Here is a 16,425-nt window from a genome sequence, read left to right on the forward strand (position 1 = left end):
ATATAGTTAAATCAAATGCACCACTACAAAAAGTGAGAGAGGTGGTCAGGGTTGTAAGACACAGGAAGATGAAGGAAGAAGATAAATCAGAATTAGTTTCTCTAACAGCAATGTTAGCAGACCAATGGGAAAGGACCAGAGGAGAGAGAATATTGAAGATATAAGAGAGTAGGTCATGTGCCTGAGCAGTGAGACCTTTGCTAAGACATACGAGCAAGTAACAGGCTCAATGCTGCGCATGGCGGATGCAGGTTCTCTTTTGACTATCTTTTTATAGGGGATGGAGAAGCAAGGCAAGGAGCTGATGGCGCTGGGGGAGGAGGCGCACAGAGAGCAGGTGGCATGCAATTATCACTTAGGAGAGTGGAGAAGTAAACACACAAAGGAAACCAGAATGACTCTCAGTGCTGAGAGCCCACGTGACAGAAAGGATTGGAGATTGGAAGGGAGACCACTGTTAGAAAGTTATTTCCTTCAATTGCATCTGGCTCTGCATATGCAGCCAAAGAGACAGCAAAATTGGCTTTGAGTCGGGTTGTGTTTTAAGCAGAATATAAGATAGAGCAAGGCAGGGGCACGAGAGTTACGGATGCAAAGGAGGGACATGATTGGCTAGGACCTTCGGCTATGACATCCATAGGTGATCACGTAATTTTCCTTAGCCCCTAGGCCTCACACTTATCAAGGAGGTCTACAGGCACATGTTGGATTTCCTGGTAAGAGAGAAGTGAAGACTCAGTAAGAAGGAGGAACAATGGCAGATGACAGGATCAACAGGGCTGAAGCTCTAAAGGGAACAAACTAGAAAGACTGTGCTTAGAGAACCAGATGCATGGCACTTGAGCTATCAAGGGGTTGGGTTTCAGTTACCAGAAGTGAGCTGGTCTGATAAACAGAATTGGGACCAAAAAGGACAGAGGATGTGACACTTAGACAAAGACAGGGGACCGAGAATGAAAGCACTGTCACTGTCTATACCAGAGTCCTCCATGGTGGCTACTCTAAGGATTCCACTCGTGTCTAGACTGCACACACCTCAGACCAATTTAAGCATGATTTCTACTGGCATCCTTTCTTTTTGAAAGCACCCAGGACTATTTCAACAAAGCCGGCTGGACAGGAGTAGTAACGGAGTGGCCATGAAATCAAGCTAGAAGCACTGGCAACCGAGCAGAAGATCCAGGCTTCAATCAAGATGAGTGATAGGAGGCATGGCCTTGAGCAAGGAGCTGCAGAGAGGGGGCTTCTGGGGCTCATGAAAAATGGTAGAGAAAAGCAGGAAGAGAGCCTGGTTCCTTTACACCCAGCTAGTCAAGGAATGTGGGAGGGTAACACTTCCACTGAGGCAGGTCCGTGAGACCACTGTCCTTGGAGAGGAGGCTGGCAACAGAAAGCAAGGTAAAGGAACAATGGGGTTTGGGACACGCAAGGCTTTACTAATGATAGCGAGTTGCCAAGGCCCTTTCCTCCTGGCGTGGGGACACTGAAGAGGTGGCAGTGAGTCCAAAGGAGGGCAAAGAAGGTCACATGGTAAGCACAGCTCCCTTGTGTATCAGCATGTCTTCTTAGTGTGAGCGGAGGGTGATGACGACTTAAACAAGCACAGACGTACGAGACTAAAACAAAATACTGAACCATGGCCAGCGTGGCGAGCCTACCTTCTGAGGCCCAGAATACGTTGATGGGCTTGGAAAAGACGTCCTTGCTCTTCACCCAGCTGTTGTTTCTCTGCCTGGTCCAGGCAGACACGACACAGTAATAACTGCCCCTGTCTTCCTCTGTAGTCCTTTGGATACGGAAACTGAATGTGTCTGTGTGCTCCTTAGAAAAAATAAACTCCCCATCACGGGCCCGCTGCTTGCTCCTCTCTCCGTATCTCAGAGTCCAGTCCCCGTCCATGACTGCAAGAAGCTCACTGGCTACCACGTCATCGCTGCGACGGTTCATCCTGTAGTACCATGACACAGCGAGTCGGACACCGGCCTCCACACGCTTCGCGTCCACCACCCGGCACTGCAGTTCTGTGGGGTCATCTGAAAAGCCAGGGGCCTTAGAAGCGTTCAGGTAGACCTGGTACTCTGGTTCTGAAGGAGGGAGAGAGAAAACCCGGCAACGTAAGAATTGGCAGAGCACAAGTCAAGGGCCACTCACATTCTGACAAAGTGTCCATCCTACCAACTCTTAGGATAAAAATCGAGTCTCTGTGTTAGGCAGGAAGAACGTTTCCCAAAGCTTGCAAGGTCACTTCTTCCTAAGGTGGTCAAGTAGATGGCTCAGAAGTTCAGAACACTGGCTGCTCTTGCAGAGGACCTGGGTTCACCTCCCACCACCACCACCCACATGGCAATCACAATTGTTAGCGTACAGGCAATTCCACCGGCCTGCTCTCAGGGACCTAGCAACTGCTTAGGTCATCACCTGCCACCATCACCCGCCACCACTGCCAGGTGTGTGTTGCCACCCGCCACCCCAGCTCTCTCCACAGCGCAGCTCTGCTCCCTGTCTGTCTACCTGTCTACGTGTCTACTTGTCCACCTCTATCCCTTTCCTAGGTCCTCTTCCCTCCCCGAATAGACCTTTTTAACACCGGATCTGTTCCATGGTGTAATTTCTCAGGGACCTTGGGTTGGGCCCACCAAAGATCCCCCCTCGCTGCACTGGATTTCAAAACAACAACCATCTGCAACTCCAGTTCCAGGGGATCTAACAACCTCTTTCAGCCTCGTACGACACTGCACATATGTGGTACACAGCCACACACGCAGGAGAAACATCCATTCCCATTAAAGATTAAGACGAAATTCAGAAAGCAAGCAAGGAAGGAGGAAGGTAGGGAAGGAAGGAAAAGAGCAAGCCAGCTAGTTCACTCCCAAGGCCAGAAGCCAAATGTCCAGGGTCAGAAGCCTTATTTCCGCAGGACGAGAGAAGCTAACAGGTGATTGGGGAGGTTGGAGTCTTTGAGGAAGATCTCAGCTTCTTAGTGTCCACATTCTAAGGACTGTCTCTAGGATGCCAAGCACGCCTGCAGACCTCCGAAGCTCCCACCGGAGCAGCAACGCAAAGGTCTCATCAAATAGCAACGTGCAACCTGAGGCCCACCAGTCCCACTAGGGCTAAGGATCCCACCGGTCCTGGTTGTGCCCCAAACGCAAGCCTCCCGGTCCTCATTCGCATACAAAGTCTTATCCTCGTTTGTTATTTTCCCCTGAATCTGTATTCAATCAGCCAACACTCCCTCACTTAAGACTCCCTGAAAGGATTATTCTTTTCACTGCCACACACAGCTCACCCTTTAACTCTGCCAACCGTGAAGCCATCACATAGTGAACCTGGCCTTGGTGAGTCTGTTCAGTATCCCCGCCCACTTCCCGATACTGGCTGCAGGCCTCCTCCATACTTCCTCCTTAAGGAGCCTGTTCTAGAACCCCTTCGTAGCCTTCCTTCCTCTCCCCACCCCCTCCACATGTCAGCCCTACTTGGGAGGCTCTTCTACCGCCACATAGGCTGATGGCCTTGTGGTACAACAGCGCTTGGCCTGTTCTGCAGGCCGCAGTGTCACTGGGGACAGCGTTTTCTCTGAGCTCCCATGTCATTTCTGCACCACTTATACGCTTTCAATGACTCTTTGCTTGAGAGTCTCATCCCTGAGATCCTGGAACTCAGCAGGTACTCGACATCTGTCCCCTAGATTGATGGTAAGGTTATTAGAAAAGTTGACCTTTTTTTTTTTCTTTTTTCATTCCAGACACTCTTTCTTCTATGAGGAAAAATGGTTCTACTTAGACAGAGCCTTCCATTTTCCAGTGCTCTCTTTATCCCCATCACCTTTCGCAATTTTGTTTTATTTCTTGCTGCTTTTATTTATGACTCACGCAGATTATGAACTGCTGAGGTCAAGGAACTGTTCTTTTGTGATTTACACCTCTAATGAAATTTATAACATCGTGACTTCTCCAAGCATGATTCACAGGGATAGGAAATGGAAAGAACTCAGAACCTCAATTCTCTCAAATGTTCGTCTTCACGAGCATTTAATTGCGAGTGAGATTGGGCTCCACCGTGGAGGGAAACCCCACAGACCTAGCCTTGCTGTGTGAGCAGCCCTGCTGTGATGATGTAGATGGTGTGTACAGAGGTGCCAGAGGCTGCTGGGACATGTACCCTGGCTGCCTCACAAGACAGACAGACAGAGAGAGAGAGAGAGAGAATGAATGTTGTGGTGCTCTGAGGATGTTCTCCCACCTCCTGGAAGGGGGCTAACACACCATGAGCTCCCCAGCAGCAAGTGATTGTGGCAAGGGCAACCTCCCAGAAACCTGCGAAAGTTCTCACATACAGAGGACAAACAAGGCCTGTCAGCACCCTACAGTCAAGCTTTCGAGCCTTTCTAACAGAGGTTCTCAGCCTTTCTAACAGTGTGATCCTATGATACACTTCCTCACGTTGTGGTGATTCCCAACCATAAAATTATTTTCATTGTTACTGCATAGTGTATTTTGCTACTGTTATGAATCACAGTGTAAAGGTCTGTGTTTTCTGATAGTCTCAGGCAACCCCTGTGAAAGGGCTGTACGACCCAAAGGGGTCATCAGCAAGCAGACTGTGTAGTAATCCTGCCTCTGCCACTGACCTGCAGGCAAGTGTGAACAAAGTTCTTAAGCTCTCTGGTGCCTCCTCTGTAAAAATGCAGACAACGACCACACCCGCACATCCTAACCTCGTTGCAAAGATTAAGAAGACATTATACATAAAGGGGGCTGGAGATCCAGCCAGCAAAAGTACTAGTTGTGCAAGACTGAATGGCATTAATTGGATCTCTAGAACCAACGTAAAAAGCCTAGTGGTACTCATCTGTGATTCTAGCACTTATCTGGCAAGATGGAAGGCAGGGACAGGACAATTACCTGGAAGTTCATAGGCCTGCTAGCCTGGAGTACAACATGGCAGAAACAGCAGGACCAACAGAGCCTGCCTCAACAAGGTAGAAGGAAAAAAACTTCAGGCGGTTCTTCTCTAACCTCCACAAATATGCTGTGGCCTTACTGTTCTTGTACCCTCCCCTCAACACAAATGATGAAAGTACCCTGGGAGAGGTGTTGTATGTATACACCAACATTTACGAGAACACTCACACACTATTCACTAGTCATCGTTCCCCTTTCATGCCCAGAAAGGAGACCTTTAAAAGGCAAGTGATATCCTCCTACGGCGCACAGGTGGAGATCCCGTCCCAGGGCTATACCCTTCCTACCTTTCTAGACCAGCATCTCTCTGGAGCCAAACCTACTCTCCTCCAAACTGTACAGCTTCTAAGCTCCAGCACTCTATGGGACAATTTTCAGGACACTCAAGGTTGTGCTGGCAATGACACTGCCAATTACTGCCCCCAGGGAATATAAGCAGAGAACAGCTTCCTATGGGCCTGAACCTGAGTCTGAGTGACCAGTGAAACTGGAATGCCCTGATGCTCTCCTTGGGACTTCTGTTCTCTAAAACAGATCAAGTACTTCTTAATAATAAATCCTTCTGTCTCTCATGGTTTACGTCCACCCACAGGCACTTTCTTCCAAAGATACCTTCCTAAAGATGGTTAAAATGATGATGAACGACAGGAGATGCTCATCATAGCACTGCTCACAGCAGCTGAGAGGGAAGTCAGCCTAAATGTCTGTCAACAGAAAAATGCAGAAAGAATATATATATAAAGTATCATGATGTACACCATATATATATATATATATATATATGATGTTAAGCCAGATGTGGTAGCGTATACCTTCTTTTTTGAGACAGAAGATTTCTCTGTGTAGCCATGGCTGTCCTGGACTCACTTTGCAGACCAGGCTTGATCTCACAGCGATCCACCTGCCTCTGCCTCCTGAGTGCTGAGATTAAACACATGCACATCCATGCCCTTTAATCCCAGCACTCTGGTAGCAAAGGTGAGTGAATCCCTGTGAGTTCCAGGTCAGCCAGGTCTACAACAGTGAGTTCCAGGCCAGACAGTTAAATGCTGAGACTCTGTTTCAAAAATAAAGACAAAACCAAAATCAATACATACAGACATACATATAATATTTAGACATATACACATATGTATAATATATGTATACAATTTTAACTGGTCAGCTAGTTAAATTTAAAAAAATGATAAAGAAGTGGAAACATGGCTGACCTTTCGGTGGTCAGGGAAAACTCTACCAGGGTAGCTTTCCCTACTACCCTCTTCTTCCTTCCTTGGCTATGCCCCAAACTCATTCCGTCAGTGGCTTAGAACCCAACTTGTACCCCGCTCTGTCCCAACTCTTCCTTAGACTTCACAGCCCAACACAGATGTATGGCTGCACCAGGCACGTTGGCTGAGGCTCCACACCATTCTACCTGTAGCCAGGTCACAATGTGACCCACCTCAGTGCTTCACCTTCCCCCACACCCATGCACGCGAAGGAAGACACAGCTGGAACCAAAGAAACACAAACTTCCCCTCTCAACTCTCCACTGACTGTTCTTAGGACCATATTCCTGGCCACCCCAGCATGAGGTGCATCCCATCTCCCCTTCTTCTCTCTTGTCTACATACCCTGAGGAAACAAGCCCTATGCATTCTGCCTCCTCAGTATCCCTTCCACTCTTCCCATTCCAAGCCTGATGCACAGCAGTTAAGAGTGATATCCCAGGGAACAGCACCATCATTGTAGCCCTTGCTACCTCCAGCAAGGCTGTCATGGCTTCCCAGTGGTTCTCTAAACACTTGGCAAGTCAGTCAATAAGCCTCCAGGAGCTCCTCCTACCTGCTCAGTGCAGAGCATGCACTGGAGCCTGCAATGAAGACCTTCACCACGTGAACCCATCCTAACCCAATACCGCCTGCTCTCCGTTCTCTCAGCACTCTGATGTCCCAGTCTCTACCATCCTCCCTGTTACACCCTCAGCCTCATCACCCAGGGCGCATGCTCAGCCATCTGCTGAGGAAAGAGCTGAGCAGGATCTCCTGCTCAGTTCTACTCTCCACCCTTGAAGGAGTCTGTCTCCCTCCTGTGAGTCCAGGAGATAGGGAGGGCACAACACAGTAGGGCCGCAGACCCATCTGTGTATAAGAAGAATTTCCCATTGGCAGGAAAGGAAAATGTCTCCGTGGACTTCCGTGGTTGTTCTCCTGCTGCTCCTAGAGCCATCCTCGGCCCCATCTCCACTGCAACCAGCCTCAGACTGGATGTGCAAACAGTGGGCTCTTGGCTTGAGAAATGAGTGTCCTTGGCTTGACAAATGAGGTTTGTCAGAGTTGTCCACCAGCTTTGTGAGATGAACACTCCTAGAGAAGACAGGACACCACTTACGACATCAGAGTGACATGAGTCAGGACGTAGATCCCCGTTTCGTTTGTTTTGTGCAGGGTGTGTCTTTCTCTGGGCCTCACGTACAACACCCCTTTCTTTGTGGCTTCACCATGGTAACATAGAATGCCTCCTCCAGACTCGCTCCACATGCCATCCATCCCATAACCCCACTCCTCATTCGGGAAGTATTCAACAGGGATCTTCCTACCACCTGCCAGGCTCCCTGCTCTCTGGGGATTTTACTAGAACACTGCCCCTGGATGTCTGTTATTTGTGTGTACTTCTCATGGAACCTCACAGGACTCTTCCCAAGGCTAAGGACTATGCAGAGCACCCATCTGCACATACTATGCATAAGGCACCTTCTACATTAAAGATATTAGCATACTGGCTGAATTGGACTAGATTTAATATTTTGCATGAAAATGCTCGGTTTTGGCATGGTATTTCACCGCTGATTACTGCTACATTCTGCTCGATCTCATCAAGAAATCAGCTAAGAATGCAAGGAGGGTTCCGTCTGAAAACTGCTCATCAGTTAAGATGCATCCTGAAGTATTCAGGGGTAAAATGGTATGTGAAGGCTATGTGTGGCAGGACATGCCTGTAATTCCAGCATGTGAGAGGCAGAGGCAAGAAGATGCTGGGTTCAAGGCCAGTCTGGGCTACAGAAAGAAAGAGATCCTGTCTTACAAAAGAAAAGATATGGCATCTCACGCATGTTTTATGCTCTTGCAGATAAAAGAGAAGGCGTGCATGTCCAAAGGAGGAAAGAGCTGAAATCAGATGAGCAAGATACTTACAGTTAAAGCTGGTGATTATTTCTTCTGCTGTGAATGTTTGTAAATTTTTTTTGAAAAGCTGAAAACAAACAACAACCCACGCCATCAGTGCTTTCACAGAACACGGAGCCATTCCAAAATGAATGCCAGCAGCATGTGAGAACAGGGGCCTGCTCTCTAATCTGGGTGCCAGGTTCACACCTGCTCATGTACACACTCTCTCCAAAGCTGTAGGCCCACAGGTGACCCCTCCTCAGAAGAAAGATTCTACTAGAAACATGGATCATTACGTGTCTTTGTCACAACTTTCAAAACCATGAAAAACTCTGAGAATCACTGAATGAGCTATAGACTCAAGTGTTTCCTGCCTGTTGTTTTCAAGGACCACAGGCTTTTCCTACAGTGTGTCAGCAAGGCATACAGATGCCTTCCATTTACTCCGACAATTCTATAAAGCCGGTATACAGCCTTTTCCCCATTCTACAGCAACAATGGTAACAATTAACATTTACTGAGGGCTTCCTAGATGCCCTAGGAAGGTACTGGCCTTTCCAGAAGGCCATACTTTCCTTGGAATTTGGCCTAATCTTTACAACAATGTTATGGGATCAGTACTATTTCCGTGTTTATTTTAGATGACAAGCAAGAAATGAAGGGGGGGATTCTAAGTTAGAGAATTTTTGTGTAGATTGTGAGCAAAATTGCAGGGGAGACTTTATCTACTTGGTCTGGCTCCCAGCTCAACTTATCTGGCCGGGTTCATTCCACCCCTGGGATAGATACCAAGGCTTTCTCACAGCCTGCTCCCTCCCAGAAGCCCATAGGGATGCTATCAGAGAAGCTCTGACCGACCCCCCCCCGACCCCCCCACTGCATTCTAAGATCCCTGTAACATTGGTATAGAGGGATGGGTGGATCGCACAAGTTGGAGAAAACAGAAGGAACAGTCCACGTCTGTGGATTCTGAAGTGGGCAGATACTTCAGGGGCCGACTGTCAAAGAGTTAGCACAGTCGTTTGTATAATAAAGATTCTCTAATATTTAAACAGAGATGTCTACAAGTAAAGTCTTGTGGTGGGGGAATGGCTCTGCAGAGCCTAAGTAGAACAATTATCACGACAGAAGTTAGCCTTAGCCATTTCAGAGCAAAATGATCAGCCAAAAAAAAAAAAAAAGCCCTCCCTGCATTCTCTTCATCCTCACTCACTCCTCTCAGAGAGGGCCACAGACATACAGGTTTGGGAGCACAATTGGAAGAGCTGGTGGGGGGAGGGTAACCCGCTTGGCCCCAGCACCTCTTGGGAATGTGACTTCCACCACACACATTCCTGTGTCCTCCACGCTGGATTCCCCAGTGCCTGCACACATTCTCCTGTGTCCTAACTGGCTAACAACTTGGTGGAGAAGATCCTTAAGCACTAAGAGATCACCACCACTACCACCAGGGAATGGAGCAAGCGTGTAACTGCCAGGTACTGTGCCAAGCGCTTTATGCATTATCCCACTAAACCAATAAAACCAAAGCCTACAGCAGAAATCCACACACGGCTCGCTGACGCCAATGCGGCACCATTCACTCTTCTGGAATAATCCTGGGCAGGTGCAGGCAACAGCCATGCTGAAAGCTCCACAGATCTAAACAAGGTGTCCTAGGGGCAGAACTCTGGCGTTTCTACCAAGTATTTAGCAGATTAAGAGCTCCTTTTAAAGAAAAACAAGCAAGCAAGCAAACCAACCAACCAACCAATCACCTCCCTTGCTGGCCATTGCTAAACAGGGCCGGCCCACCAGTGATGAAGATTGCAAATCAGGTGCTTTAGGCTGATCATCAGAGCTCAGCTGTGCCTCCTCCCACTCCTGCTTCCGGAGCCCTCGGAACCCTCTCTAATTAACAGAAGTCTGGTACTTGCAGAGAGCTCAACCATAAACTGATTAGTATCCAACTCTTGCCAAAGGCTCGTTTAAGACATCTGATAGCAGTCAGAGATGGCTTAACATGTGCAGATTAACTGGCCATTCTGCTGGGCTCCCTACCTTTCAGCCATACACTAAATTGGATAAACACAAAGCAACATTTGTTTCCTGAAGCATTTCAAGTTCTTTCGAGAGAAACTCCTTTCCACAGAAACTCCTTTCCACAGAAACTCCTTTCCACACTTACAATTCACACCATCAGCTCTTAGAGAGTGTGGGTATAAGAAACATCCATTTGAACGATCACTGAAGGCCTTTGGTAAAAAAAAAAAAAAAAAACAGTTGCCCATTAAATTATCTACTGCCCAGGAAATGAAAAAGCATGGGATAAATTCAGTGCCAAGAAAAAGTTTGCCTCTTCGAAAAGAGTTTGTTTTCTTTCCTCAGAGAACTGGATAATCACATCTCTCTGTCTCTCGATTTCAAAACTCCACAATTTCAGTGTTCAAATGCAGCAACTAATTCATCCCAATACCCTGAAGTATCTGTTCTCCGATTCTCTTTGTCCCTTTTGATCTTGATTATATTTTAATGTCTGCTGCTTTGTTCTTCATTTTGCAAACCAACTTACAGCTTTTCCTCCTTCAAAGGGGGATACCAATCCTAGCAAACGGCCTTTTTTTCTCACCTTCTTAAAAAAAAAAATCACCCAGATCCCCCACCCTGCTGCACAGGACCCTTGACTTTGCAGACCATCAATATCAGGCCCATGTAACGTAACGGACCTAAGTTCCCACACCCTCATCAACCTGCACAGCAGCAGCAGCTCTGAAGGTGAGAGCAGGGACAGCTCATCCTTAGGAATTGGGGTTGGCCAGCTCAGGATGTGAAGCTGATTTTCAAAACAAAAGACGTTCCCCACATATGATGACAATGCCTAGGATAGTATCAACTCAGGCCACAATTCTAAGCCATCCCAAACAAGAATCAAGGATTATCCATTGGGAAGGGAGAGTGAATTTTCCAGAGATGGTCATCCTACCTGACCACTGAATGCATACAAAGTTCTCCCTTAGTGCCTGGCAAAAGTAAGTGTTCAGTAGATGATAATTGTAATTCTTAACATGTCGAGAGAAAAACTGAGTGTTGTATCTGCACAGGGACCCCACTTTCTTAAGAATGCCTCTGTGACAACATTCCATGTCACATAACCTAGGACAATCTATATATTTAGTAGGTCATCTATCTTCCTGCCCTTTTTTTTTTTTTTTTGGTCACATCTTCATTATCCTATACAGGTTCCCAGCTGCATTTGATGGAACACACAAATTACATAGCTAGAGACAACATGTAGGTCAGCTAGCTGTTTGCCTCAGTGTCTGGGCAGAGAATGCAGTCTGCAGACTGTGACTAAAGGCCTGTGGCTGTACTCAGGCCCGAGTCGTCTCCTGACAAGTGTCCAAGCAGCTGCAGAGCATGAGTCACAGACAGGGAGCGGGGTGAAGTCTTGGGAAGAACGAGAAGAACTCAGTTGTTTTTTCATAGGGCTCATACTCCCGTTGTGTTACGTGCGTGCAAGGGTCTCTGACACTCTAAGCCACGGCCATGGCTGCATCCAGTTCTGGTTTTTTCATGCATGGGTTTTCTATTATCTGTATGTTGGGGCTGGTACCCTTCCCACTCAGTCAGTACTGATCGAGCGCCTATTCCGAATAAAGCACGGTGAGGGCCTGGGTTCTGTGTGCACTGGAGATGTGTAACTGACACCTTTCACAGTGGAGCGGGCACTCTGCAGGAAAACAAATGACAGGACCCTCAGGATAATAAAGGAGTCTTTCCCACAGTTTAGCCTCTTTATTTCTCCTCCGTCTCTGGAGAACACGTCACCAACAAATCCCTTCCAGTGACAAAGCCCACTCCCTCCCAGCGCTTGCCCCTGATGTCTGATGGTGCCTGCACTTCCCCCAGGGTATGTGGGATCAATACATCCAAACTTCAAAGAAGCCCTTGAATTGGAGTGCAGGCAGCATTTAAAAAAAAAAAAAAATCCTGGAGCTGGGATTCAGAAGTTGGAGGGGAGAGGGAGGGAGGGGAGAAAGCCAGAGTGGGGATTTGACAGTGCCACACAATGCACCAGGATCAGAGCCGTGAGACAGATTTGACTCCAGAGATGAAAACTCTTCTCCTGGTGCTGACAACATCTGTTTTATTTTGAAGGTTGCTAAGGAGAGTCCTAGCTGGGCCAACATTGTTCCAGCTCAGGACTTCACAGTGCAACTCGCACAAGGCTCTGACTGCAGCAATGAAAGCCTTTTCCAGATAAGCCTGCTCCTTTAGCTTTTCAGATATCAAAGCACCACTTTGCTAGCAGGGCTGACTAACACCCCCACACCCCTCTCTCACCCCTGTCTCTGTCCCAATTGGACTTTCACTACCGACTGCTCTCTAACCACTCTTTGCCCTTCACCCCTGATACCACTTGCCAAGTTCCCATCTGTGCCAAAGAAGGGCTTATTAGGGACAGACAGACAGGGAGCTCACCCTTGAGCCTGCAGAGGACCTCTGCAGAGAACGACACAGGAGGTTTAGCATCAGACACAGGAGGAAGTCATTTCCTGGCCTTTAAAGATCTGTGTTGCCTCCTTGGTCAGGGCCCAAACCACGGTCAGGGCAGTAAAAACAGAAGAGCTGACCACAGGCTTGACCACTGGGGCAATGATACAGGTGGGGAGCCAGGCATACCCCACTATCCCCCCTCCCCCCAAGCTGAATGGCAATGACAAGCCTCGATGAACAAAAGAGGAGCTAGTCATACACCTTCCAGTGGGCAGGCGCATAGGAAAAAGAGAGAAAAAGGGCACTACAGGAAAGAGAGGTCAGGCCAAAGGCAGCAAGGCCATGTAAGACAAGGCCAAGACACGGTAGGGATCACATACACGATAAAGCAAGGACCAGAGCACAGACATGGTCCGGTGAGGACAGCAGGGAAGAACGCACGAGACAAAGTAAGGACAGCAAGGAAGGTACACATGATGAACTGAGGAGTTGTCAGGGAGCACACACACATGTGAAAACGTGAGGCAGCCAGGAGTACATACATGATACAGTGAGGGCAGCAGGGAGCACACACACTCAAGTGGGCACTCTCTAGAGAGCGTGTTCATGACGAAAGAGGACTTGCCTGGGAGCACACATAGAGTGAACACTCTCCAGAGAGAACACGTGATGACGAGATGGGGACGTATCAGTTCACGTGTGACGAGGCAGAACATGGCCACAACCACATATGTGATAAGGGCAGGCCACTCCAGGGAGATCACATACATGACAACTGGGGTGACACCAAGAGGACACACCAGTAGTCTTCCCACCTGAGACAAGCTGCTTTAAAAACATGGGGTGAGGGGACACCTCTGCCCCTCCACCTGGGAAACACCTGGGCTGAGCACCTGAGGACAGACAGGGAGGTGGACGGCCCTACTGCTAATCGTACCTACAGGTAAAACCACCGTGGGCTTCCAGGTCTGTGGGGGTAGAAGATGCTTTTCATTGGCTGGAGGAGGTGACTGCTCTTTCTTGTTGAGCTTCAGGGAGCACTAGCCCAGGGCAGAAATGTCCAGGAGACTGAGTAAGGAGACAGAATGGCTGTCTTTCCCTCCAACAAAGAGCCACTGCCAAGAGGCATTCAGCTCAGCTCCCACAGGCAGGCGGCTCTCCACACAAGGAAACCAACATCCTCCAAGCGCACCGGAACAAACGCTACCTATGCTTCCCCTTGCTGGTCACACTCAGCCTGTCTCGCTTCCCTACAGCCTGGGAGCAGGGGAGCTCAAGGACACTTGTCTGATCCAAACGTCTAAATAAGGCAGAATGCCTCACACTTCCTGGGCGCACAGGAAGGACTGGGCAGAGAGGCCAAGAGGCGCTCGATCATCAAGCTACTCACCTAGCCAGGTCACGGTTACGCCGGCCGGGGCAGACATGGTCTCCGCAACCTTGTGCCAGCTCCTATTGTGTCCGGGAGCCCAGAGGGCCACAAGGCAAAGGTAGTAGCCTGAGTTTTCTTTGCCAACATCTCGCACCAGTAGGTGATAGGAGCGGGTATCCACGTGGCTGAGAGCAGCATGCGGTGAGCTGTGTACCAGAGAATCACGGTCCAGCCGAGCCAGCATGTGGGAGGCAAGCAAGGGGGTATCAGGTGACTTTTTGAAGTACCATGTCACCTCTGGCCGGACATCATCGACACGGTCTGTTGTGATGTTGCAAGAAAGGTCCAGGTCTTTTCCTTCCGTCACAGACACTGTCCTGGGCACAGCCAATTGCAGAGCTAGAAGGGGAAAAACAAGTCTGTCAAGTGAGCAAATGGTGTTTGTCCCCTTCGAGAACCTCCCTTCTCCGTACCTCCCTCTAGGCCACTTCCTGTAAGGCCGATCTACGGTGTTAAAATTAGAAGGCCTTGTGTGGTTGAGGTGTGTTTGAGGAGTGGTTAATGAATGGATAAATTCATGACACACTAAACTGGTGTTGGGAAAGAGAAGCAATGAATACCGGCAAACACCGGCAAACACTTCTATAGCTTTGATGTGCTGTCATGGTCATTTCACTGATATGGGGGTGGAAGCACAGTAGCTCCATGGCAGAGCCCTCTCCTAGCGTCACTGACTCCAGTACCCTGGGGGCAGGGTAGAAAATCCTACACAGATGAGCCAGGAAAGTGAAACCAGACAATTCTCCCCATGAGTCAGTCCTTCACAACATGATGTATGTAGACTATCGTTCCATTAGACATGCCCAGCTGAAAGCCAGGCATAAGACATGCTCTAAACCCCAAACCCAATGAGTTTTGCATTTTCCATGCTACCGTCCTCTCATGACTGTGGACAATTAAAAGTAAGCTATATTTAGGTGAAGCCTAGAAGAACTGGGTGTCACAGACTCATGGAAGGTCTTGTTCAGCATTCCACTGCCAAAGCTTTTAAATGGAAATATTTAACTTTATTTAGTTTTTAGTTTAGTTTTGTTTTTTTTTTTAAGATGTCAAACATCTGTAATCAGAGTGGAAAAATTCAAGTTACAATGATGCTCTGGGAACTGTCACTAAACGAGACAGCCAACTTCTCCCTGTGGAGTCAAGTAAGATACAGTCTTCATCTTCTAGCAAAACCCATTCAGCAACCACTGCAATTCCCAGGAAGCTCAGGGACAAAGACTGGTGCCCAGTTCAGAAAACACCCAGTCCAAGAGCCCATGAGCCCATGCCCTCTTGCAGACATGAATATTTCCAAAGCTTTACAATACTTCAAACAACTATTTCAAGCCAACATCTACCCTAACACATGACAGAAAATGAGGTGGGCATAGAATTAGGAAAAAGAGTCTGAAAGTAATTTGTTTTGCTCTCTCCTTCTTCATTATAGACCAAGAAATACATTCCTAGGGTCCAGAAATATTGGCAGCAATGTCCTTTCAGATGTGTAGTCCACTTTGCCATTTTCTCTGTGAAAGTGGCTAATTATCTGCCCTATAATGAAATATAACTATATATCTACATATATATAATGATATATACTCTAGACTTAGGGGTTTGGCAATGGGAGATGAAATAGAGCAAGCTAGAGGGAGGAGGAGCCAGTTCTAAAGATTCAGAATGCAAGAAGAGATAAGGGCAAAGCCTGTGGCAAGCCCAGGCTTTCCCTTGTTGACTACCGCTAAATCCTCAAGCTAGATACTAAGATTTGTATCACCAACCACTCCCACATGAGTGACAGAGCTTTGCTATCTGAGTGGGTCTGTGCCATTTACAATGCCACTGTGGTCAGAGAACAACAGCAGTCATGCGTGACCAGTGCAGAGGTTGTTAGGAAGCAAAAGACTATCCCCTCAGCTGGGTATGGAGGTGCACGTCTTCAGTCCCAGCACTTGTGGGGCGGAGGCAGGCAGATCTCTGTGAGTTCAAGATAAACCTGTGAGTGTCAGGCCAGTAAGAGCCTGTCTAAAAACATAAATAAAGAGATAGAGAAGGCCACAAGGCTGAGGGAGAGAGGAGGGAAAGAGAGGGCACACATACAAGTGAACTCATAACCTTTTCACAATCCACAGAGAATTCAGGGAGTCCACGCGTGTGGGTAGGAAAACTTGTTCCTATTTTTATTTTCATGAACCTCAGCTGAGCCAGTATGTTTCAGCTCCTCCCTTTGTGAAAATGAGCAACAAGGTGGTGTAGTACGGCCTATTCCCGGGGCTTGGCAAACCAACAGAAGCTAAAAGTCTTCTTTTATCACCTTACAGTAGTTGTGGACATCGAAAACATCACTAGCATTCAATGCTCCCAGAAACTATGATGGTTGCAGGCCTGCCAGCGTGGCCTATTTTCATGTGTTAATAACGAAACA

General features: G+C 48.0%; 1 protein-coding gene across 1 annotated transcript in view; it reads right to left on the reverse strand.

Annotated features, from left to right (window-relative positions):
• Ptgfrn (prostaglandin F2 receptor inhibitor) overlaps positions 1-16,425 on the reverse strand; it is a 69,902-nt gene that overhangs the window by 19,179 nt on the left and 34,298 nt on the right. Inside the window, exons 4-5 of the mRNA XM_055628431.1 lie at positions 13,980-14,360; positions 1,659-2,084 (exon numbers count right to left, since the gene is read on the reverse strand). Coding sequence (XP_055484406.1) covers positions 1,659-2,084; positions 13,980-14,360 — 807 coding nt within the window. The remainder of the gene's footprint in view (positions 1-1,658; positions 2,085-13,979; positions 14,361-16,425) is intronic.

Source organism: Psammomys obesus, unplaced genomic scaffold (genome assembly GCF_907164565.1).
Source record: "Psammomys obesus unplaced genomic scaffold, mPsaObe1.curated_primary_1811, whole genome shotgun sequence".
Lineage (NCBI taxonomy): Eukaryota > Metazoa > Chordata > Mammalia > Rodentia > Muridae > Psammomys > Psammomys obesus.